General features: G+C 45.8%; 1 protein-coding gene across 1 annotated transcript in view; it reads left to right on the forward strand.

Moving 5' to 3' along the window:
• Window positions 1–26,192, forward strand: part of PIGU (phosphatidylinositol glycan anchor biosynthesis class U) — an 82,870-nt gene that overhangs the window by 52,010 nt on the left and 4,668 nt on the right. The window contains exons 8-11 of the mRNA XM_043604718.1: window positions 4,782–4,936; window positions 6,564–6,707; window positions 9,398–9,522; window positions 16,865–17,007. Coding sequence (XP_043460653.1) covers window positions 4,782–4,936; window positions 6,564–6,707; window positions 9,398–9,522; window positions 16,865–17,007 — 567 coding nt within the window. The remainder of the gene's footprint in view (window positions 1–4,781; window positions 4,937–6,563; window positions 6,708–9,397; window positions 9,523–16,864; window positions 17,008–26,192) is intronic.

Here is a 26,192-nt window from a genome sequence, read left to right on the forward strand (position 1 = left end):
GTGAAGCTTTTTTTACAATCTGTGATTGAAACAACTAATGGACCTTCTAGAATGATTTGTGTGAACTGCTCTGTGCTTGCTTGCTAGTGAATATTTGTTTAATAAATGTTAAGTATGCCAGAATCTGGTCTGGAACTTGTTTGCTTTGCAGCAAGATTGTAGAGTGGGAGCTAGCCTTCATCCACCTCAGACTTCTTTCAAGGCGACTGTTGAAGAACCTGAATTGCGTACTTTAAAATAGTTAAACATGTGGTGTGTGAATTTCACCTCAAAAAAGAAAAATCTAATACTAATATTAGCTTTTTGCTACAATTTTTCTAGCTTTGACCATTGGGGGGACTCTTTTAGATTGGCTTTTGTGTTTTTTTGACTAGCCTTGTCTTCTTGAGCCTTCCTTTCCTTTCTTTCTGGTGCCTCAAGATGTTCCAGGTTCATCTTGTATTTTCCCTGCTCCAGCCCTGGAATCAATTCTTCAAGGACTCTTGGTTGCTTTTATTGGTGAAAGTTATTGAGAAACCGAGGATTATAGGTCTGCTTATTTTTATCTGGGCGGCATTGCTTCTAACAGACAGCTGTGAAATACATGTATGTATACTAACCCCGCCCCTACGTCTGTAATTCTTTTTCTCCTTATCTCTTCATACTGATACCTGTTTACACTGATACCAGTGAGTCCAGTCTGACACCAAAGGGTTCACTTTAGTCTGTCCCTTTTCCTTGTGTATAATTTTTCTCTAATGGTTGGAAGCCCAACTTTCATTATCTGCAGTATATTTGCTAATATGTTCAGTTCTAAAATCAACATAAAGTGGTTCTAGAATTTCTGTGAGAAATACCCAGGTCAGAAATATATGTACTGGGTCGCCTGGCTGGCTCTGTCGGTGGAGCATGTGACTCTTGATCTTGGAGTAATGAGTTCGAGCCCCACTTTGGATGTAGAGATTACTTAAATAAATAAATAAATCTTTTTTAAAAAAATATATCTACTGACTTGATTATAACACGTATGTGTAGTTCTTTTTGTCTTTAGCATTACAGAATTCCATCAGGTTACTATTTCTCAAAGTCACTCAGGTTAGTTTTCTTCTCCCATGTAACCCTTCAATGTAGGTATCTTATTAATTTGACATATAGTTAGGCTCATTTATTACTGCTTGTATTAATTTTGGATTTCCCCTACACCTTGGTCGATTTTAGTTTTTTGGTTTTTGGGGGGGTATGTGAAGAGACTAAGAAATATTGCTGTGGTTCTAAGAATCAGCTATACAAAAAACATATTCAGAGAAGTATTACCCTGCCCTCATCCCTGCTATCTTGTTCTTTTCTTTTTCCTTCTTCCTCTGTCACTCCAAGTAACTGGTTTTAGTTTCTGGTTTATCCTTCTTGTATTTCTTTTGCACAAATGAGCAGACACGTGTATTTCCTTCTTTCGCATATGAAGGATAGCATACTCTAGGTACTCTTTTGTGCTTTGCTTTTTTTACTATTATTTCCTGGAAGTCACTGTATATTGATACATAGAGATCTTCTTTTTTACAGCAGCATAGGACTTCATTATATGGACGTACCATAGTTTCTTCAACTTTTCTCCTTTGTATGGGAATTTAGATTGTTTCCAGTATTTTGCTATCATAGTTAATGCTTTAATGAGTAACCTTGCATATATGTATTTTCGTGTTGTTGGAGGGATATCTTCAAGGTAGATTTCTAGAAATAGAATTACTGGATCCAAAGGTAAGTATATATGTAGGTTTTTTTTTTTTTAGGTCTTTTTAAATTTCCCTCCATAAGGATTGTATAATTTTTTATTCTTATGTATGACATAAGAATGTATGACATTGCCTATTTTTCCACAGCCTTGCTAATAGAATGTGTTGTCACATTAAAAAATCTTTGCCAGTCTGATTCTGAGAAATGGTATCTCAGTGTTGTTTTAATTTGCATTTTTTAAAATATGAGTGAGTTTGAACATTTTTTCATATTTGTGGATTGTCTATTCATTTTTTCTGCTCATTTTTCTGTTGCATTTTGATCTATTTTCTCTCCATTTTGAAGAATCCTTTATATATTAGAAGTATTATTAACCCTTTGTCTGCAAATATTTTCTTCTAGTTTTTCATTTGTCTTTTGACTTATTTATGGTATTTTTCTTTTAACAGCTTTTATTGTTTATCAAGATATAGTTTACATAGCAAACAATTGACCTATTTAAAGTATACAATTCAGTGATTTTTAGTGTATTCACGGAGTTGTGCAGCCATTACCACAATCAATTCTACAACATTTTTATAACCCAGAAAGAAAGCCTATGCCCATTAAGTCACTCTCTGTTTTTCCCCAGTTCCCCTTTCCCCTCTAGCTCTAAGCAACCAGTATTCCGCTTTTTGCCTTTATATGCTGTCCTGGACATTTCATATAAATAGAATCATACAATATGTGGTCTTTTGTGACTGATTTATTTCACTTAGCATGATGTTTTCAAGGTTCATCTCTGTTGTGGCACGTATTAGTACTTCATTCCTTGCATGTTTATATTTCCATATAAACTTTAATCTTGTATAATTCCATAAAATAGCTTGTTGGCATTTTTACTGGGATTGCATTATTGCATTGAATTAATGAATTTTTTATGTTTCAAATTTTTATTTAAATCTAGTTAGTTAACATATAGTATAATATTGATTTCAGGAGTAGAATTTAGTGATTCATCACATACATGAAACACCAGTGCTCATCACAACAAGTACCCTCCTTAATACCCATCATCCATTTAGCCTATCCCCCACCCACCTCTCCTCCAGCAACCCTTAGTTTGTTCTCTGTAGTTAAGAGTCTCTTGGGGCACCTCGGTGGCTCATTTAAGCATCCAACTTTGGCTCAGGTCATGATCTCATGGCTCGTGAGTTGGAGCCTCATATCGGGCTCTGTGCTGACATCTGGAGCCTGCTTCAGATTCTGTCTCTCTGCCTCTCCCTCGCTCATGCTCTGTCTCTCTCTCTCAAAAATAAATAAACATTAAAAAAAAAAAGGAGTCTCTTATGGTTTGCCTCCCGCCTCTTTTTTCTTCCTTCCCCTATGTTCATCTTAAATTCCACACATGAGTGAAATCATATGGTATTTGTCTTTCTCTGACTCACTTATTTTGCTTAGCATAATATACTCTAGATCCATTCACGTCATTGCATATGGCAAGACTTCATTCTTTTTGATGGCTGAGTAATATGATTTACTTTTAAACTGTTTGTGATACATATATTAATAGCTTTTCTTACGTTGCATTAACCTTGATTTTTGAATATGTCCAACCTAGTTATAACCCAATTTTATCATATATTGCTGAATACATTAGGTAATACTTCGTTTAGTATTTTTGTATTCGTGTTGGTAAATGGTTTTGGTATCAAGCTTATGATATTTGCTGTGAAAGAATTAATGTAAGATTAGAATCACCTTGAATGTTGATAGAACTTTCCTGTAAAACTGGCTGGGCCTGCTCTTTTTTTTTTTTTTTTTCCTTCCAAGTTTTTATTTAAATTCAAGTTAATTATCATATAGTGCAGTATTGGTTTCAGGAGTAGAATTTAGTGATTCATCACTTACATATAACACCCAGTGTTCATCACAAGTGCCCTCCTTAATGCCCATCACCCATTTAGCCCATCACCTCACCCAGTTTCCCTCCAGCAACCCTCAGTTTGTTCTCTATAGTTGAGGGTCTCTCATGGTTTGCCTCCCTCTGTTTTTACCTTGTTTTATTTTTCCTTCCCTTTCCCTGTGTTCATCTGTTTTGTTTCTTAAATTCCACATATGAGTAAAATCATACGGTATTTGTCTTTCTCTGCCTGACTTATTTTGCTTAGGGCCTACTCTTTATGGGAAAATTTTTCATTACTAATTCAGTTTCTTAAATGCTTATAGGACCATTCAAATTTTGTTTCTTCTTGAATTAGTTTTTCCCTAATTTTTTCATGCTTTAGAAAAGTTGGAAGACTAGTATAATAAGTACCTTTTATTTAGATTACCCAGTTACCATTTTGCCACATTTTCTGTATCTATCTGGATATACAGATTTTTTTCTTTTCTTTTCTTTTTTTTTTTCCCTGACTCATTCTCAAAGAAGTTACAAATTTATTAAAAGTGTGCTCTTCAGGGGCACCTGGGTGGCTCAGTTGGTTAAGTGTCCAACCCTTGAATTGGCTCAGGTCATGATCTCATGGTTTGTGGGATTGAGCCCTGTGTCAGGCTCAGTGCTGCAGTGAAGCCTACTTGGGATTCTCTTTCCCTGTGCACCTTCCCTCCCACCCCCCCAACCCAATAAATAAATAAACTTTTTTAAACCTTTAAAAAGAAAATGTGTTATTCATATTTCCTACTTGGTTCCTGATTGTTGTCTCTGTGATCTATCAGTTATCTACTGATGATGGTTATGTTCATTTTTCCTTTGTAGCCCTGTCCATGTTTGTTTTATATATTTGAGACTGTGTTATTAGGTACATACAGGTTTAAAGCTGTTACATCTTTCTGATGAATTGCACCTTTTATCATTATGAAACATCTTAATTTCTGTAATACTTTTTACATCAAAGTTTATTTTATCTGGTAATAGTATAATTAAACTTGTTTTCTTTTGGTTAGGGTTTAACACAAGGAAATCCTTTTCAGTCCTTTGATTTTCCATTTTTCTGTGTCCTGTGCTTTGCAGAAGGGATCTTGAAGTTTAAGCTGATAACTTCTTTCTGTCCTTGACATCCCTAAATGTACCATTTTGCCCTCTCTCCTAGCGGCAGTATATACCTGTGAAAGTGAAGAGCAAAGCTTTCTGGATCTTCTCTTGGGAGTATGCCATGATGTACGTGGGAAGCCTAGTGGTAATCATTTGCCTCTCCTTCTTCCTTCTCAGCTCCTGGGACTTCATCCCTGCAGTATATGGCTTCATGTAAGTAATGACTTCATTAGAAAACTCTGGAAGCTAATTTGTTTTTCACAACTCCAGGTGGAATCAGAGGGTGCGCAACCATAGGGAGCATCAAGATACAGGGGTCCTTAAACTTCAGTGTGCACCAGAAACACCTGCAGGGCTTATTAACACCCAGATTTCTGGGCCCCACCCCTAGAGGTTTTGATTAAGTAAATTTGGGATAGGAACCAAGAATTTACATTTCTAACAAGTTTTCAGGTGATGCTGATGCTGCTGGTCCAGGGAAGAGCAGACTTTGAGAACCACAGGTCTAGTGCGTACCTTTGATCCTGTGAGATTAAAGAGCACTCTCTAGGAACATCTGAAGCAACTACCAGCCTCTGCCTGGAAGGGTTTGGCTCAGTCCTAAACAGGAATGGATACATTCCTCTACTGCAAGAGGGTCTCTGACAGTTTTAAAATAAAGCCACCTCCCACGTGTCAAACTTTTAGAGAAAATAAAAATGGAGTATGAATTCTGCAGACGTTTCCCAGTACTCTCTGTGTGGTATGCTGAGGAGGACAGGAAGGTCGCTGCTCAAGCCTCAGGGACCTCACAGCCCATTGAGGTGATAGTTAAATCTGTCAGGGTGGGGAGGGGATCTGGAGGGGCAAACTCCCCTTTGGAATTCTGGACTGCTAATTTGTGTTAAATCCTGGCTATGCATAACTTGTAGCTCTTCATGCTGAGCTTTAAGTAAGAGTTTGTAATGCCAGTGAAAAGCTTTTCCTGGTTTTTGCTGGCCCACAGGATTGTGTTCTTTACCTCATTTCACAGAAAAGGAAATGTAGTCACAGCAGGAGGCAAAGAATTGCTCTGGGTGGAGGCCTTGGTCAGTGCACTCTGACCATGAGCCATTGCCTATTTCTTCCTTCTTCATGCTCCACTTACTGCCCTTTTAAAATCGTGAATTGACATCAGTTCCAATTCTGTGTTTTTGAAAATAAGACATATAATGTAAATTTTTAGAAGAGCCAGATTTGCAACCAATCTTTATCTAATAGAACTAGACAAAAGTTTTCCAGTGAAACCCTTATTTCTCAAATGAGATCCGGGATCCTAGCTGGAACCTGCCAGTGCTTCCTCAAGACTCCAGAAGTCACTGCAGTGTCAGGCACTCAGTCTCTGGCTCCTGTTGTCAGGATGTGGAGCAAGAATGGGGAGCAGCAGGATCTTTGAGCTCGCTCCTCTGGGCAAGTCTTTGGAATGCCCCAAATAGATACTGTCTGTTTAAAACCCATTCCTCTCTTGTATATCCTGGGTATCTCCTAAATTTAAACATATATATTTTAGGCAGTAAAAGAGGGGCTGGTCTTTTGACTTCTAGCCCAAATCCTGCCTCATTTCAGATCTTTGATGCATGCCAGAATTTGGTTTAGTTGATATTTGTTATGGGTTATCATTCTCTGTTTCTCTGCCTCTTGTTTTTATTAATTACCTATATCCAGGGTGCCTGTAGGGCCCCTCACATCCTGATAACTGTGGGGACAAAGTCATCTTTGGCTGCCCAGTAGTGACCAAATTCTTTAGGAGAAAACCAGGTCAAGGCAGACCATTTAAAATTTGGCTCTCTTTTTTTCTCCCTCTTTGTTTTCTTCATTCCAGACTTTCTGTTCCAGATCTCACTCCAAACATCGGTCTTTTTTGGTACTTCTTCGCGGAGATGTTTGAGCACTTCAGCCTCTTCTTTGTATGTGTGTTTCAGATCAACGTCTTCTTCTACACCATTCCCTTAGCCATAAAGCTAAAGTAAGTGGTTGGACCTGCTGTTTCTTTGTCTGCAGAGCCATTTGTAGTCTTACAGGCACCTTTCAAACTAGGAGTATCCTCTCTCACGTTTATGCCATCTTTCTCCAGGGAACCCTACCTTTAATGGCCTCAGGTGCCAGTAGCCATAGCCAGCAATTGAGTCACACATGAGTGCAGGCTGCAGGGAGCACCCTGATATTTCCCCTAGCTTCACTTTGAGCCCACAGTGCTACTGAACCCACTTGCTATTTTGGATAGAGGAAGGGTTTGGAGTTATAAAGGGTCTTTAGAAAAAGTGCATCTAGCCCAGTGACAATGGATACTCAGGATGTGTTAGTTGGGAGGTTGGCCACCTGCAGCTCTGTTTAATCTTCTGATCAATTTCCTTTAAGACTTGTCTCTTCTGCAGCATAAGAAAACTAACATGTATTGAGCCTGGCTCCATCCCAGCCCTTTTTAGGTTTTCTGAAATGTATTTATACCTAACCCTTCTGGCATCTCTTGGAAGTAGGCGTCATTTTATTATCATTACGCCCATTTTATAGTTGAGGAAATGGACATTCAGAGAAGTGGAGTGATTTTCCCAGAGTCACACAGCTAGTAAGTAGTGGAGCTGAGATTCAAACCAAAGTTTGTCTCCAACATCTATACTCATCCCCTGGCACTATGCCAAACTCCTGAGAGAGATCACTTGTAGTAGTCCCTGGAAAATGTTCTATTACCAGAGCAGGGAAAAGAGGCACTGAAGCATACAGATATGCATTGATAGTCCAGGGAACCTAGAAGAGAGTTTGGTTTAAATTTCAAGAACCTGAGTTCTCTGTTCTAACCTTCCTGCCAGTCTTCATGGCCAGTGTACCAATGCACATGGTTCCCATTCTGTAAAAGCTCAGAGCTCATGCCTCCTTCCCATGACAGAGCCTTGGCCTGGCATCTGACAGAAAACTTTCCTTGGCCTGGCAGTCTCTGGAACTCTGGCAGCCTTGCCCAGCCAAGCTCTCCAGCTATCTGTCACACCCAGTCTCTGCCCTTGATCTGGTCAGGCCTAGCCACTGGGCTGAGAGAAGCTGGGAGCCTGGAACACCTTTCCTCACTCTGTAGCACCTTTCATTGTCTGCATGTGAAAGGCCACAGGTGCTTCTGGGTAGACTACAGCAGCACTGTCACGTGACCCCCCCCCCCCCCCCACCTCCACCCACCCCAGGCCAGGGCCTCAGGGTTGTGGGGACAGACTATATGAAGTGACTTTCTCCACTGCTGCCTTCCTGTGGCTGGATCTGAAGCTCCACTGACTCTCCAGCCCCTGCAGTGTTTGCTTCCAGTGCTAGCTTTGTGGGAACAGGGCCCTTCTGACCAATTCTCCCCAGACAGTATTGCAGGGGATTCTAGTCTCCATGTTTCTTGTCACTGGATTTTCACTGGCCTTTTCATAGGCCATTAAGCTCTTCATGCAGCTCTTACCAGCTACCTAAAAAGCCCACAGCCAGTGATTTGGATTGTTTTTAGGAAGATGCTCACTGGGCTAGCTGGACCCTTCGAGAGCCTATAGCACTGAAACTTGCCAGGCTGAGTCTGAAGCATTTGTTGTGTAAAACTGCTAGAGTGTTTGGGGTGTGTACATGTTTGTCTCCACATCTCAGACTTACACCCATTGAGTCACCCTGACCTTTGGCCTGCAAGACATAACTGCCATTAATCTCTGAAGAAAGCCTTTATGAGCTGGGCATCCAGGTAGTGTGCAGAAGTAGGCCACATGCATGTTGTTTAGGTACAGCTGGGGAGGGTGTAGATCTGGCCTCTCTGTTGGCTTCCTTGTAGCACTTGGTCAGCCCTCGGAGGAACACTGGAGATTGAGCTCTGTCCCCATCCTTCCTGACCAGAGCTGTGATCACGCTAGGCACTCAGGAGAACAGTCTTGGTGCTGCTCAGGAGTTCTGGAGATAAACAGTTCCACCGCTTACTAACTCACCTACCTTATCTGAACCTCTTTCCTCATCTGCAAAGTATGGGTGATGATATTGCCTACCTCAAGGAGTAGGGGAGGTATAGTGAGGATCCCATGTGACAGCACAAGGAGAGGGCCTAGGACGGAACTTGTCACAGCATGAGGGTTTAGGAAATGCTAGCTGTTATTGTTGTTTAAGGTAACAAAACTCCAGTTCCAGCCCAAAAGCGCTGAAAAGCTGCCTGCAGCTCTCACTTCTCTTTCTGGAAAGGAGCTCATCATAGCTAAGTGTGTGTAGACTCCACTGGCCTTACTGTCAGAGAAAAAGAGCATCAGCAAGGAGGCACTTCCTGCCCTGGGGTCTGGGTGTCAGAGGGGCCTCTGGCAAGGGAGGCTGCCTGATTACTCTGACAGCAGCTATGAAAGCCCAGTAATGAAGCTGACTTCATTTGTTTTCTTCCTCAGTGACTCTTGCCGGGGAAGGCTCAGAACTGGGGTGTGGGGGGCAATGGGCTGTTGCTCTAGTGTTTGCTGGGCCCTCCTCACCACCTCTGGGCAACTCTGTGTCCTTGCAGTTTTCTGCTTTGCTGCTTGGTCTGGTCCCATGTCTTCTGGGTAGCAGAGCCAGCCCCTACCTGAAGTCCACTTGAGAGTATTTTGGGGTTTGAGGGATGGGGTCAGGAGTCTTGGGTGTGCCTGGTCCCTGACTGATCTCTCCCTCTCTGCCTGCCCCACCCCACCCCAGGGAGCACCCTGTCTTCTTCATGTTCATTCAGATTGCCATCATCTCCATCTTCAAGTCCTACCCAACAGTGGGGGACGTGGCCCTCTACATGGCCTTCTTCCCTGTGTGGAACCATCTCTACAGATGTGAGTACTCCCACCTCTAACCCTGTGGTGGCAGATTTGTGTCAGCCTGGTCCCTGGATAAGACAGACACGGAAAAAGAGATTGATAGGCATTTGCCTGGCATCTGGTGTGCTGGCAGCACCGGGAGAGAGGGAATGACACGAGGCAGTGTCCGCCTGCTGGGTACTACAGACTAGTGATGGTAATAAAAATAACTACCATATTTTGGTCACTTAGTACCTACCTGGCCACTGTGGTTTTAGGAGTGTTACATGCATTAGGTCATTTTATCTTCACACCAGTCTTGGAGGGAAAAATAACACCATTTTGCAGATTAAAAAACTGAGGTACAGAAAGGTAGAGCCACTTGTTCAAGATTATATGACAGGTAAGTGGAAGGGCTTGCTGTGAGCCTGTAGCTAGTGCTATCCAGTAGGATTATCTGTGGTGATGGAAATGTTCTATATCTGCACAGTACAATAGGATAGCCACTAGTATGACTAAAAAACTGAATTTTTTTTGAAGACTTTATTTTAAAAAAATTAATGTTCATTTTTGAGAGAGAGGGAGAGAGAGAGCAAGTGTGAGCAAGGGAGGAGCAGAGAAAGAGGGAGACACAGAATCTGAAGAATGCTCCAGGCTCTGAGGTGTCAGCACAGAGCCTGACGTGGGGCTCAAACTCACGAACCATGAGATCATGACCTGAGCCAAAGTCAGACGCTTAACGAACTGAGCTACCCAGGTGCCCCTGAAGATTTTATTTTATTATTATTTTTTAAATAATCTCAGTGTGTAGAGCTCAAACTCACAGCTCTGAGATCAAGAGTTTCAAGCTCTAATGACTGAGCCAGCCAGGAGCTTGTAGAGAAACTGAATTTTTAACTGAAATGTAGTTAAATTTAAATAGTCACACATGGCTGGTAGCTACTGCATTGGACAGTGGAACACTAGACCTTGGTCTTTGAACCATTTCCCAGCATTGCACCTAAATGTTTATAGAACACTGGACATCTATCTGCTCTGAAGACCCCTGCAGCTCTAACCATGTCCCCCCTCAGAAGATGGCATACAGTGGGCTAGTTATGCTTCCGAGGCTGCCAGTATTTTCCTCAGTTGGGCTTTTAGCCCTCTGCATGGGTTCTCTTCAGTGTTTGTGGGCTCCCTGGGGGCAGACTTATGATTCACTCACCTCTGTGTCCCCAGCACCCAGGATCAGACCTGGCCCACACAACTCAGCACATGTTTTTGGGTGAGTTTTTAAGCCCTGTAATAAACAGGCAGTGTCAGTGCCCAATACTCGATTCTCTAATCTAAAATGGGAAGGGAGCTATGGAATTTTCCTTGCCTGCAGTGAGTGCACAGCCAGGTATCAAGAGTGAACTTGGGGAGGACAGGCTTCAGAGGAAGGAAATCTTTGTTATTGTTTGGGGATGCCTGGGTGTCAACCAGGAAGTGAAACTGACCAGCTGCCAGAAGGAAACCTACCTGTAAGACTGGGCCTCTGAGCTAAGGTAAACAGCAGAGTGGGCGGGCAAGGCACACTGCTCTTGCAGGTGGTGGCCTGTGGGGCAGTGACCAGTCCTGCCTGATTGGGAGGAGTAAGTGGCGTTTTCTGCCTATGACATCCTCATTGCACAGATAAGAATCACCCAGTCCAGCAGGCTCAGAGTCAGTCTGGTGCCCCCGCCCCCCAGCAGAGTGGCCAGTGACAAATCATGAGGCCACCAAACATGTGGACATGCCCCAGTTTGTGACAGTGTGGGTCTTGGGGACATTGATCCTCTTTCCTCAGAAGTAGAGTCATTTTTTTCTTAGCTGTCTCTTGCCCTTAATAATCTTTCATCCCGGGGTGCCTGTGTGGCTCAGTTGGTTGAGCATCCGTCCGACTTTGGTTCAGGTCATGTTCTCAAGGCTCGTGAGTTCGAGCCCCACATCGGGCTCTGTGCTGACAGCTCAGAGCCTGGAGCGTGGTTTGGATTCTGTGTCTCCCTCTCTCTCTGCCCCTCCCCTGCTCATGCTCTCTCTCTCTCTCTCTCTCTCTCTCTCTCTCTCTCTCTCTCTCTCAATAATAAACATTCAAAAAAAATTTTTTTTAAATATTTCATCCCATATTGCTGAACACAGTCTGGAGCCAGAAAGACTTGAATCTGGATCCTGGCTTTCCCATTACCAGCTCTCTCTTTTTAGGAAATTCATCTAACCTTTCTGAGTCACTCAGTTTTTAATCTGTAAAATGGGGAGAATATCTTCCAGGGGTGTTTTAAGTTTGAGAAATAATGTATATAAATAGCACTGCAGTTACCATTAGTAAGAATCATGCAGGGGGGGTTTCCTACATAATTCCGTGATCAAAGCTTCAGGATTGGTAGAGTCATTCAGGGTCATTGGAATGAACATACTTTTCAAAGCTTGAAATAAGCTATTTTATGCCCTCCGGGGTTGACGCAGAGAAATTAAGGATGGGGTTCCCAGAAACCTAGATGATCTAATAGATGCTGTTGCTGGCTGTCTGGGCGAATAGTTTACAGTTCAGCTTGACTGAAGACTCTGCACAGAATGTGGGCTGCCCTCTGCCACCACCCCCGCCCCCCTACAGCCCCCTGCCCCCAGTGACCAGCAACTGTGGCAGAGAATATTCATGCTCAGGGTATCTGTTTGGGTCATGACAGCTGTGAGTCATTACATTCAGCCAAGAGCATCTCCAGCCTAGTCCTTTGGACCCATGAGTGGAGACTGAGAAGTCTGTGAGTCTAGGGTGAAGGTACTCAGACTTGTAATGTGGCTAAGAATTCAGTTTAAACATTAGTTGCCAGTGCTAACATGCCTGCTCACACATTCACCTTTTTGTTTTCCTGTCCTGGCCAGTGGGGAGGAGACGAGGTATGTCGGCCCTGCCCCAAGTATAGGCCCCAGACGCTGGGACTCTGTGGTGCTTGGGATCAGGATGAGTCATACAGACACACAATTGTGGTGTTAGGGAACAGCCTGCTGGCAGAGCTGGTGCTAGCCTACAGTGGTCCAGCTGAAAGATCCAGTTACCAAAGGCTGTATTCGTGTGTGTGTGTGTGTGTTGTTTTTATTAACTATTGTATAAATATAAGAGACTGTGGATTAAAAAACCAGACAAATTAAAGAGAATAATAACATAATAAGCACCTTTGAAGCTCCCAGTCCCCCTCCCCCCTCCCCCCCCCCCCCCCCCCCCCCCCCCCCCCCCCCCCCCCCCCCCCCCCGCACTCCTGCCAGTTGGACTGGATTCTTCAAGTGGAATTTTATTTCTGAGTGACTGAGGCTCAGAGAGGGAAGGTGACTTGCCTGAAGTTTCAGCTTGTCAGCAACCGAGGCAGAGACTGGATAAGCCACCGTGGGTGTAGTAGGGAATCTGATTCCATCTGACCCAGTAAGTCTAAGGAAGGGTGAGCCTTTCGTCTCATTAGGTCCTGGTCATCTCTGACACCTGGTGCCTGGAACAAGCTGTCCTGTGCCCCAGGTCCCAGCTCTGTGTGTTCTGGTGTATAGCTTTAATCCTCTGGCCTGTCAGCCAGCAAGAGTGAGTAGCAGCTCCCGGTTCTTGCAAAGGTCACCACAGGCCAGAAGCCAACTGGATGCTGGTGACAGTTCCTCCAGGCACATGGGAATGTATCTTTGCAGCTGTTTGTAATTGCAGCCAGGAGCCTCATGGGAGCCTTCCCAGTCTCTGTGCACTTTGTTACCTTCTTGTCACCCTGTCTGAAATCCAGAGTGGCTAGAGGCAGGGAACAAAGGCCTACCTGGGCTCTCAGGCCACAGGATTTGTTTTAGGAATAGCATAGATTTTTTTCAGCCCAGGGGATCAGAAAGAACCACAGAGAAATGTAAATAGTGATGTGGGAGTGGAGGAATGGCAAAGGTTTCTTCTCCTTTCTTGAGGTTGTAACATTGTTTAATAATAGTAATTCTCCGTGCACATAACCCTTTCCCATACTTCTTGTTCTGGGAGCAAGGAGGAGGCTTTCCCTACAGTCTCGGGAAGGCTTGAGTCAGGGCTTTACCCTCCCAGCTTTGAAAACCCAGAATCATGGAACTTTCAGGTCAGGAAAAAAGGACCCCGCAAGCTCTCCGTGCCAGTGTTTCCAAAGTACGGGAGTTCACAGACCACCATTTTTTTTTAAACTCTGGTGACAGAGTTGCCAACTTATTTTGCTGACAACATTAAATCAGTCAACTGCCAGCCATTCATCACCATTTCATAAAAGGACTTTTTAAAAAAATTTTTTTAATGTTTATTTATTTTTTAAGAATGAGAAAGAGCATGAGTGGGGGAGAGGCAGAGAGAGAGGGAGACACAGAATCCAAAGTAGGCTCCAGGTTCTGAGCTGTCAGCACAGAGCCCGATGCGGGGATCGAACTCACAGAACATGAGATCATGACCTGAGCTGAAGTCGGACGCCTAACTGACTGAGCCACCCAGGTGCCCCCATAAAAGGACTTTTTTTTTTTTAATTTTTTTTTCAACGTTTATTTATTTTTGGGACAGAGAGAGACAGAGCATGAACGGGGGAGGGGCAGAGAGAGAGGGAGACACAGAATCGGAAACAGGCTCCAGGCTCCGAGCCATCAGCCCAGAGCCTGACGTGGGGCTCGAACTCACGGACCGCGAGATCGTGACCTGGCTGAAGTCGGACGCTTAACCGACTGCGCCACCCAGGCGCCCCCATAAAAGGACTTTTTAAAAAAATGTTTATTTTGAGAGAGAGAGACATAGAGTGAGAGTGGGGAAGGGGCAGAGAGAGAGAGGAAGGAGGGAGGGAGAGAGGGAGGGAGGGGGAGAGAGAGAGAGAGAGAGAGAGAGAGAGAGAGAGAGAGAGAGAGAGAGAGAGAGAGAGAGTATCTCAAACAGGCTCCAGGCTTGATCTCACGAACCATGAAATCATGACCTGAGCCGAAATCCAAAGTCAGATGCTTAACGGACTGAGCCACCCAAGCACCCTGAGAAAGGACTTTTTAACAACAATCAGGAACAAAGAGACACCTGTCACTTCTCATGAATCTTAAATTCAAAACATTCGCCTTTAACAAGAACTCTGAACTACCTTGTTCTGATTATTGTGACTGTGACACAGACCAGTGAAATCTGTCGCAGACTGGTCTGGATGTCTTATTTGCCAGGGGTCTGCAGCTGTCATCCTTTGGTTGGAAGTGCTGGCTGCATATTGGACTCACCAGAGAAGCAGTTACAAACTAATACGGGTATCTAGGCCCCACCCCGAGACACTCTGATATACTTAGTCCAGGTAGGGCTCCCCCGGTGATTTTATTTTGCAGCCAGAATTGAGAATCACATGTGTAATCCAGTCCCCCTTCTGATGCATGAAACCCTGGTATAGCAGTTCTACCAAGTGTGCGTACAGCCAGGACAAACGACCTCAATGTTTGGGAGGCTCCCATCTCTTAAGTCTCCCCAGACTCTGATTTGAAGGAAAGGATTTCCTAAAGGTCAGGATCAGAGAGGGGAAGGGAACTTCTGTTCATTAAGTGCCTGCTGGGACCCAGACCCAGTGGTAAGTTGTTTTTTTTAAAGGTGCTCTTGGGGCGCCTGGGTGGCTCAGTTGGCTAAGCGTCCGACTTCGGCTCAGGTCACGATCTCACAGCCCGTGAGTTCGAGCCCCGCGTCAGGCTCTGGGCTGATGGCTCGGAGCCTGGAGCCTGTTTCCGATTCTGTGTCTCCCTCTCTCTCTGCCCTTCCCCCGTTCATGCTCTGTCTCTCTGTGTCTCAAAAATAAATAAACGTGAAAAAAAATTTTTTAAGGTGCTCTCTTAGTTTATTTTAAGTAATACTTATTACTTTCTTTAAAATACAATAAAGTGTAAAGAAAGAAATAAAAATAGCACATAATCCTACTGTCACATACCCCTAATTGAGTTAAAAGGTAGGAGGAGCACAGTGTGATAGGCAGAAAATGCTCCCTCCCACAAAGATGTCCACATAATCCCCAGAACCTGTGAATATATTACCTTATGTGGCAAAAGGACTTAAAGTTAAGGCTTTTCAGATGGGGAAATTAGTCTGGATTATCCAGGTGAGCCCAGTGTAATCTGCAAGGGCCCTTAGAAAGTGGAAGAGCTGGAGGAGGGAAATCTCTTCCATATGGTTTTGCTGTGAACCTGAAGCTGCTCTAAAAACTAAAGTCTATTTTTCTAAAAAAAAAGTGGAAGAGGGAAGCAAAAGAGGAGGTCTGAGTGATGCAGGGTAGCAAGGACTTATTTGGCATTGCTGGGTGGAGTAGGAAGGGGGTTGTGAGGTGAACTCAGGCCGCTGCCTCGCTGCAAAGGCAAACGGATGGCTTCTGCCCTAGAGTTTCCAGCGGGCACACAGGTACCTTGATTTTATAGCCTGTGAGACCCAGAACTGTAATATAAGCTGTATTGTTTAAACCACCAAGTTTGTGGTGATTTGTTACAGCAGCCTTAGAAAATAGTAATATATCTGTGCCGGGTTTTTCACATATCTTGTTTAATTCATGTAACCTCCTATGAAGTAGACCCTATTCTAGCCCTGTTTTAGAGATAGGAAAGCTGAGACAGAGAAACTTGCTGGCAGAGCAGGGATTTTAACCAAGGTCTTTGTATTTCTGAGGCCAAGTTTGGGCTGCACTGTCCTGCTCCTTACCTCCAGCTGCACTCTGCCTGCCTGCCCATACCACCGTGTGTAGCAGGTCCTCCCTGGGGCTTTGGGGAGAGCCTCTCCCTGGTGGGATTCTTCAATCCTTCTGGGAGTGTGGGGCGGTGATGTTAGAGGGAGGGTGTCAGAAGAGCTCTTCAAATCCTCCAAGGAAGAGTGAAGGACATTTGAAGAGCAAGGCAGACAACCTAAGACGTGAGTTAAGGAAAATGGAAAGCATTTCCTAAGACCCAGGGCTGTGGCACCACAGAGACTCACCGTGGGGCTCTAATCTCCATAGGTTCACACTGCCCTTCCTGTCCATGATCCCATGTGGACAGACAGCACCCTGCTTGGGGATGGGAGAAATTACCCTTGGACACCCCTAGATTGTGGGGCAGAGGGCATTGTCTTGCTAAAACGCTCCCTTTGTGGTGCCCAGAGGCATTCACAGCATTGCCACCTGTAACTAGCCAGGCCCACAGTGGGAGGTGCAGAGTCCAAACGTAGGACTTCACACCAGCTTTGGGCATGGGGAGCCATTGACTCAAGGGTTTGAGGCTTGCCTCTTGGCACCCCAGAATCTCTGAATCTGGGGGAGGGTTTCTGCCTTTGAGCTACCCAGGCTCTCCCTGGGCTTCTTCGTCCTGTGGAGCCATGCCCATAAGAAAGGGTTCCAAGGAGAATCAACGTTTGGTTAACTGTGAGTGTCTGTCTTTGCAGTCCTGAGAAACATCTTTGTCCTCGCCTGCATCATTATCGTCTGCTCCCTGCTCTTCCCTGTCCTGTGGCACCTCTGGATTTATGCAGGAAGTGCCAACTCTAATTTCTTTTATGCCATCACATTGACCTTCAACGTTGGGCAGGTAAGAGCACTGCATGGGGATTCATTTTGTAGCCTCAGACATTCAGCAGAGGCCCTGGGTTCTGCAAACTAGGGGTTTGGGTGTGAGTGAGGGGACAGTTTGCCTGAAGTAGCTCATGGTCCAGTAGAGAGGATTAAAGAGAGCAAAGGAAAGGTGAATTCAGCCAGCATTTACTGGGCACCATGCTGAGCTATCACCCCATTGATTCTCACAGCAAGTCTGTGAGATAGTGTTATCACTAGTTTACAAATAGTAACGGAGCCTCACACAGGTTGTCTCTTGCCCAAGGTCATCGGAGGAACCAAGAACCAAATTCAGGGAAGGCTCCATTTCTGAGGCCACCCTCTTTCTATAACAGTGCCTGGGCTGTGTGTCACTGTACTGAGTGCAGTGTGTGTGGTGGGCAGAGGCAGGAGGAGGAGAGACTTTTCAGACTCTGGGAGAGCAGGGGCAAAGGCAGCAAGATGAGAAAATAGTTTGGTCTAGCTGTTGGGTAAGTTTGGAGCACAGATGGTGGGGCTGGGAATAGTGGGTGAGGAGGCTGTAGGGGTCAGAGGTACCAGCTAGGAACTCTGATCTCCCCCTGACCCAGGGGAAGCCCCTCCCTTGGTGCCATAGAGCAGTGGTTCTCAGAGCGAGAGGGTGGTTGTTAAGAATGCAGATTCCCTGTTAGTGTTTTAAATCCTATGGTTACGTTATGACTGTCACAATTACATGGCTTTGATTGTTAAAAAAACAAACACAAAACATTCTCTGACCCTACTCCCAAGAATGTTGAGTCAATAGATGTGGAAAACAGCGTCAGGAGTTTGTATTTTTAATAAGCTTTCTCAGAGACTCTGTTGCAGGTGGTCTAGCAAACTTTTCTGAAGTTCCCTTAGGTCAGCTCTGTCCTCCTTGTGCGGTCTTATGAGAATCAGTTGTACCATTTACCATTTCAATGGCTGTTGGTGCAGCCAGGCATTTCCTGTGCGTTATGGGCTGGATGGGAAGCCAGGCTAGCTGGAGAGACTAATGATGCCAGTGAAGAGTCCCCGGAGGAGATCCTTCCCTCCAAGGTTAGCTGCTGGGAAAGAAGGAGGGAGGAGTTTGGGCTTTTGCAGTGAGTGATGGGTCTGGTATTTCCTGCACGGACATTTCTGGACAATTAACGTCCAGCCCAGCTATTTATCTTGGTTTGTGAACAGCAGGAAGAGAGACAGAGGGCCCTGTAGCCCGGGTGGGACTGTGCCGGAGGGTCTGCTCGGCCTGTCGCACACAGGCTGTTCATGGTAGATGCTCGGCACCTCCTGTGTCCTGTGCCGACAGAAATCTGCAGGATTCAACTTAACACCTCGAGAAAATCCAAAAGGTTGTTCTGGCCCTTGTGTCTTGCTGAAATCCCTTAATTATCCTTTGAAAGTGATGGCTGGCATGTGAGGGCATTGGACCTGCCCTGGGCCTCTGTGGGGCTTGGCAATCTCCACTGAAATAGTCCACAGCTTGTCATCAGGTCATAAGTGTCAGGTGTGGGTCAGAAATACAGTTGCAGTGATTATGAAGTATTTGTGGAACTTGCCAGATAACAGCTTTTTCCCCCTGTGGTTGCCATTAGGAGGGAGGGTCTCTGTAAATGGCATGGGAGGTGTTTGCAAGTGCTCAGGTGACTTCTAAGGCAGGAGAGACTGAATTGTTGGAAAATAGGGCTGGGGTTGGGAACGAAAGGAGTGTGCTAGTGGCTGAGCTATGGAGAAAATTCAGGCTGAGCTCTTGGCATTGTCTTTTACCTTTTTTCTTTTAATCTCTTTTTAAAATGTACTTTTAGTCACACAAGTAATACATGAATTCACTGCTGGGATGAGAAAGCAAACAAAATAGAAGCATATGGAACAAAAAGTAAAGGTCCATGTCTTCCCACCCCAGGGCATATATCATGATCAGGATCAGTTTGATGCATCTTTGCAGACATTCTCTGTGCTTTTACAGACAGCTCTCAGTACGTATGCACACATACAGAACTTTCTTGTTTATATAAAGAAATGGCCTCCTACTCTAGGTGCTGCTAGTTGGCTTGCAGTTTTTCACTTGGTGATCTCCTCTTGATAATGGTTCTCAGAGGCTGTGGGTAGGAGGAGCTTGATTTATTTGACTAGGTAGGCCCCTACTGATGGACGTTGAGGTTGCTTCTGGTGGTTCTGCTATAAACAGCATAAATGCTATAAATGCCTTGGGCATCCCTCCATTGAATCTCATATAGTGTTTTCTTTTTCTTTTTCTTTCTTTTTCTTTTTTCTTTTTTTTTTTTCTTTTCCTCGTTTCCTCTCCTCTCCTCGTTTCCTCTCCTCTCCTCGTTTCCTCTCCTCTCCTCGTTTCCTCTCCTCTCCTCGTTTCCTCTCCTCTCCTCGTTTCCTCTCCTCTCCTCGTTTCCTCTCCTCTCCTCGTTTCCTCTCCTCTCCTCGTTTCCTCTCCTCTCCTCGTTTCCTCTCCTCTCCTCGTTTCCTCTCCTCTCCTCGTTTCCTCTCCTCTCCTCGTTTCCTCTCCTCTCCTCTTTTTCTTTTTCTTTTCTAAGATTTTTATTTATTTATTTTGAGAGAGAGTGAGAAAGCTCCAGCAGGGGAGGGGCAGAGAGAGAGGCATGAGCGAAAATCCCAAACAGGCTCGGCACTGTCTCCACAGAGCCCGATGTGGGACTCAAACTCATGAACCGTGAGATCATGGCCTCAGCCAAAGTCGGATGCTTAACCAACAGACCCACCCAGGTGCCCCTCATATACCATTTTCTTAAGATAAACTCCAGGTGGTGGGATTTACTGGGTCAGAGGACATGTGCATTGTGCATTTTTGGCAGATATTGCCATGTTGCCCTTCAGACAGGTCATACCAACCTCCTTGGCTCTTAGCTGTGGTCTGTAGTGCTTATAAACTGGAAGTTTGTGCAGACATTGGCACACCTTTGTCATCGGCCACCTTGGGTCTGGACTCTGTGGCTCTGAGTCAGACAACTTTGTCAGGTCGAGTGTTTTCTGGGACTGCTGGCTTTGTTTGGGCTTTGTGGCTGCTGCTGCCAGCTCACTAAAGGGACATATCACATGGGGCACTTATTCACCAAGGCAGTCACTCAAGTCCTGTCCCTGTCCTGGAGGATTGACTGAGGTAGAAGAGTGCCCCTCATGAGGGTTATACACACCTGCCTTCAGGCTGTTTGGGAGCAACAGAGGACAAATATGAGACATTTAGAATTTTAGTAAACTGTTGAGTATCTGCTCCTTAAAAAGACCTTCCACAAGGTTCCCCTGCCTCACTGTCTCTTCTTAGCCCCGTTTGTTTCTTCCAAGCACTTATCCCAGTTTGTAACTTTACATTACTTGCTTCTCTCTCTGCCTCCCAGACCAGACCTGCTTGTAAGCTTCTTGCCAGCAGAGATCTGCCTGTCCTTCCCACTGCAGGCAGCTTTGGGTTTGGCAGAGGGCAGGTGTTTAGCAAACACTTGTTGAATGAATGAATGAAACAAAGATAGCCAGGGAGAACATTGTGTGATTAATGGCCAAGTGGGGAGAGTAACCGCTGGAGGAATCTAGAGGGAATCTTTCCTGTTGTGAGTGGTCAGGGAATGCCCTGGGGAGCAAGGAGTAGCAGCTGGGCCTTTTAAACTTGGAGAGTGAAAGGTCTGGGAAGTGGGCAGGTTGGGGGCCAGGGCACCCCTCTGGCAGAGGTTAGTGGCTAGCAGCTCTGTCCTTAACCCTTCTCCAGCTTCTGCCAGAACCTGGTCTCTGTGGCTGATGAAGCCCCTACATGTCCTCCACAGCTCAAGCCAGGTCCACTTCTATCTGACCTACAGTCAGTGCTGCCATTGAGATGTATGGCATTTGGGGACATACCTTCAATCCCACAGCTGGCTGTTTTCAGCTCTTCTAGCTGGAATGATGTCTTAGAGTTCTTGGTCCTCCCTCTCCCCTCCCTGGGCAAGACTGATCAAGCTGTCCTGGGAAGAGCTGGATTTTCAGCAGGCATCAGGAGCCCAGTCCATCATTGCTGAATGCAGAGACCACCTTGACCCACAGATTTTAAGTCCTGCTCTGTTTGAGTTGGTCAGTGCCACACTTTGTTATACAACAATCTGTGTTGGTAAATTCTTAGTTACACTGGCAGATAAACCAGTGACTTAGGTTCCATCCTTTCCCCTTGGGGCCATTAAGTATTTTTCAGCATGTGGCATGGATCATTTGTTAATTATAATTGTGCCTCAGAGTCAGTAACCAGGAAATGACAACAGTAAAACATCCATAGGGTGTGAGTGCATGCACGCTCATGCACATGTGTAAGAAAGGTGGGGGAGGAGGAGAGATTGAGGTAGATTGGTTGGTTGAGGTCCTCTTCTACTTCCTCACTGTGTGACCTTCAGCAAGTAACTTGACTTCTTTGATTTGCAGTGTTCTTTTTTTTTATGGGCAGAAAACTTTGATTTTTAAAAAAATTTTTTTAAACTTACTATTTTTTAAATTTAAATCCAAGTTAGTTAATATATAGTGTAATAATGGTCTCAGGAGTAGAATTTAGTGATTTATCACTTACATATAACACCCAGTGCTTATCCCAACAAGTACCCTCCTTAATGCCCCTCGCCCATTTAGCCTATCCCCCCCACCCCGCCAGCAACCCTCAGTTTGTTCTCTGTATTTAAGAATCTCTTAGGATTTGTCTCCCTCTCTGTTTTTATATTATTTTTGCTTCCCTTCCCTTATGTTCATCTGTTTTGTATCTTAAATTCCACATATGAGTGAAGTCATAATTATGATTATTTGTCTTTCTCTGACTGACTTATTGGGTTGTAGTGTTCTTAAAACCAGGGATGACAACCCAGCCTCCCTGGATTTGGGCATGTGTAGGTCCTGTTGCTATTATCATATGTTAACATGAGAAGTAGCACCAGTGACCTGCTATTCAGATACCCAGAGCAAATTCCCAGGGAAACATTCGGACAAAACAAACTTCTTCCCTTTTTTTTTTTAAAACAAAAAAACAAAACTCTTTTCTTCTGCAGGTCAGCAACCAGCAGAAGAAAAATAGTCATCAAAGATTATATATAAACAAAAAGTAACGTGTTTAAATTTAGCTTTTTTAAAGGAGTAAGATAAAACATCTGACTCACCCTAATTCATCTTAAAAACAGGAAACATAAGGAAATCTCCCCCTAAAATTATAATTAATAGTGGCTCATGTTTAAAGTGTGCCTACTAGGAGCCAGGCCCGTATGATCCCTTTAATCTTCTGGATCATGTGCTTGTGTGGCCTTCTGGACCTTTCCCTATACATTCCCATGTACTTGTGTGCTCCTGGAGAAGAGCTTTATTTGTGTGTGTGTGTGTGTGTGTGTGTGTGTGTGCGTGTGTGTGTGTTTTATTATTGGCAACATGATGGAGTATGACTTTTTTCCTTTCAATAAAACATCTTGGTGATCTTTTCTTGTTTGTATAAGAGGGAAGTGCCTCACCACAGTTGATGGAGCTGCTCCCCTCCTGATAGCTTCTTAAGCTGTTTTTCTTTGTTCTTGTATAATAAGGAATACACTTAGTCCCCTTATAACTGCCTTTTGAGGGAGGCACCAGTACAAATGACCAAGTGGAGGCCTGGAAGTCCCCAAGCTCTGAGGGGTGTGTTTATTTATGCTCATTTGTCGTGTCCTCTTGTTACACTGGAGGTTCCATGAGGGCAGCTCTAGGTCTGTCTTCTTCACAAGTGTATCACCAGCACCAGGAATATTCAGTGACTGTTTATTGATAAATAAATGGAATGAGCTGGAATCCGAAACCACATTTTATGACCAGTGATCCCATATAATCCTGTGTACCCTAACCTCCCAGTCCTAGTATCTGTTTAGGACAAAGCTGGGCCTGTGGCAGGTCCTGCTGGATTCCTAGGGGGTCAGAGCCGACCCCACGTGGCTGACCCTGAAAGCCCTGCTCCTGTTCTGTGTCCGTGTCCAAAATGGATCCCCAGTGTCCAGAGAGTGTCCCAGCAGGTCCATGAACTGCTGCCTCCTCACCATGGGCTGCCGGCTCTGATCCCTTCTCCTTGTAGTATAGAACCTGTAGATCCTAGGCTGGCCCTGCCTTGGCCATTCTGCTGTCTTCAAGGAAGCCTGGAGCCTTGGGGTCCTGCCACAAACCCTCTGACATGTTGGGTCCTGCTCAGGACTGGCTTATTTGCTCCAGCACAAATGAAACCACAGTCCTGTCTCCTGGAATTACCTTTTAGTTGGTCTGGTGTGTCATTCTGGGGAATGGGACAATGAGGAAATAAATGTCTGGGGACATGTTGGGCAGATCATCAGTGTTTGGGTGGTGCATAGCCCCCATTTGTGGACAGCCAGGGCCCATTTCAGATTTAATCCTTGCTTTGTGTGTGGTCCTGACTGCAAGATCCAGGGTATGTGTGTGGGGCGGTGGGGGAAGAGGTCTTCCTCCTGACACGAGGGGCCTGTGGCCCAGGCTGAAGCCCTTGCTGTCGTCCAGCTCAGTGTGTGTGTTTACTTTGCTTTCCTTCCAGGTGGCATTTTGCCAGGTCTTCATTCATTCCTTCATCCCTCCTGTCTTCAAACTCTGTGCTCAGCATCCCAAGCGTGGCTCTCACAGGCCCTTCCCTGCCTTCTCTCCTCCTACAGCCAGAGTGACAGGAAAAGCCTGAGCTAAATATAGGGGGGCAAGGCCAGCAGAAAGCCTGGGTTTGGAGGTCTAGCCTCGATGGTGACTCCCAGCCCCTCTGTCATGGCTTGCTGGCCTTAGGCAAGTCACATAAGTTCTTGGGCCTAATTAATTTATTTGTATATATTGGGCATTTGTTATGTGCCAGGCACTCTGCTAGCACAGTGTGAATGAGATACAGCCCTGCCTCCTCGGAGCCCAAGGTCTGTGGGAGAGAAAGAAAAGGAACTGGTCAGGGTCAGGGCAGCTGGGTGGTGCTGTGGATGGGTTAAAGAGGCTGGGGAGCTCAGAACTGAGGCGGGTAAGGAAGCTTCTGTGGGGAGGCAGCCTGTACGTGGCATCCCCGGGGCAGGTAGATGCAAACCTGGCTCTGGGTGGTGAGACCTGGGAGGAAGAGAGCATGAGTGAGGGAGTGTGGAAGGCAGTTCTGCGGGGCTGGCATGCCCTGCCAGAGGGTGGGAGCCCTAGCATGCTGAGTACTGGGCTGAGTCTGTGGTTTTAGGCTGAGGATAACTGTGATCCCATCTTTGCTTGGAAAACCTCACCATGCCAGGAGGGGGAGAGGTGAGGGGTGTGAGCTGGAATCTGGAGCCCAGGGAGGCTGTTTAAATCTGGTGAGAGGTGATAGCGGCCTCTGTTTCTCTGCCTACAAGAAGGGTGGCTGTGAGGACTCAGTACAGGGTTGGGTGGGGAAAGCTTTTGTGAATTGAAAAGAGCCACCTGGATGACAATTGCCATCATACCGGCTTTGGTCTTACACTGTGGCCTTCCAGACCCCAAGACGGAGGTATAGTGACTTTCCTGTTACTTTGCATCTTTAGAGATAGAGGGTGGAGCTCGGTTCTCCGCCATCATCTCCCGCATGTGTCCACTCAGGCCTGAGTTGGGTCACGCCAAAGCCCCGTCCAGCTCCACGAGTCAGCCGTCGGCCCCTCTGGCTCCCACGTTCCTGGACCCCAGGCAGCGTGGGCAGAGGATGCTGTGCTTTGATTGTTGATGGAAACAACCACGTGAGCTCCCGCAGGTGCAGGTTAGCTGTCCAGTGTCAGCATCTCCAGCCCAAGCAGTAGACCTGGGGAACTGCGACATGCCTGGGGTGACAGCAGCTGCTTCTCTGGGAAGTGGCAGCCTAGGTGCCAGTGTTGGCCGAGGCTGCTCTTGTGAGCCCCACAGCTTCTAGACGCACCAAGGTAACAGCCTTCACTGGTTCGGATGTCTCTGATACTTATTTTGCCTTTTCCCAAAAAACTCTTTTCCTGGCTAAGTGTCAGGACTGGGGCCTGGGAGCACAGGCTCATCAGGGGTGTTAGTGTAGACCAAGGGCCAGCATGGGCCCATAACAGGACCCAGGTACAGACCTTTTGCTCCCCAGAATCCTTAACTGGGAGGGGCTGTGGGGAGGATGGGAAGAAGTAGGGCTTGGGCCTCAGGCAGGACTGGCATTGCAGCCCAAATGCTTCCCTTACTCCCATGTGACCCTGGGCAAGACCCTTGAGCTTGGAGTTTGCTCATCTCTGAGTGGGGCTTATAAACCCTACCCCAGAATGTTGTGAAAATTCAGTGATGTGCTTTTTTTAAATTCAAGTCCAGTTGACACACAATGTTACATTGGTTTCAGGTGTACAGCCTAGTGATTGGACAGCTCACTTATGCTGTGCCTAGAAGTGTAACTGCCATCTGTCCCCATACCGCGCTATTACAGTGCCATTGACTGGTCCCTGTGCTGTACCTTTCATTCCTGTGACTTTTCATTCCATGATGGGAAGCCTGTACTTCCCACTCCCCTTCACCCATTTTGCCCATCCCCCAACCCTCTAATGATTTTTTTAATTAAAGAGCCTGGTCCGGAGCAGCTACCCAGAAGTTGTTGGTTTCCGTGTCTCTCCACTTCCCCACCCTGTAATGGAGCATGTTCTAACCATTTTATTCCACTTGTGAAGTGCCTCTCCCTGTCACTGGCCATCCTTTTATCAGCTACCTCATTAAATCTTCATCGTGGCCCAAAAGATAGTGCTGGAACCGTCATGGCTGCCAGTGAGAGAAATGTGGTCTGACTGAGCCCTCACAAGGGGGAGGGGACCAGCAAAGCACTCCCAGAGTGCCAGCCCTTTCCTGGGTCTGGGGTCACAGAGCTGGAGCAGATGCCATCCCATCTGGTTGGGAGGCCAACAGGAAGTGACTTCATCCCAGGGATCACATAACTGAGCATGGGGTTAGGGAAGAATCTGGGGCAGGAGATGCAGATGATTCCTTTCTAGGGATAAGCAGGAGCCCTTTGTGGGAAGAGCCATAACAGCTGAGGCAGTAAGGTGTGGCCACAAAGTGTTTTCAGGACCAGGCTGTGTTCAGGGCTCCTTGGCCATGTGGGTGTGGTGCGGAGCAGAGTGGGGCACTGGGGGCTTCTGAGCAGACAAGTGAAGGGTTCGTTCGTGTGGGGGGGGGGGTGGGGAGAGACAGACAGACAGACAGACACTGAGAACCTGAGAGAGATCCCTCAGGGGCCAG

Source organism: Prionailurus bengalensis, chromosome A3, assembly GCF_016509475.1.
Source record: "Prionailurus bengalensis isolate Pbe53 chromosome A3, Fcat_Pben_1.1_paternal_pri, whole genome shotgun sequence".
NCBI lineage: Eukaryota > Metazoa > Chordata > Mammalia > Carnivora > Felidae > Prionailurus > Prionailurus bengalensis.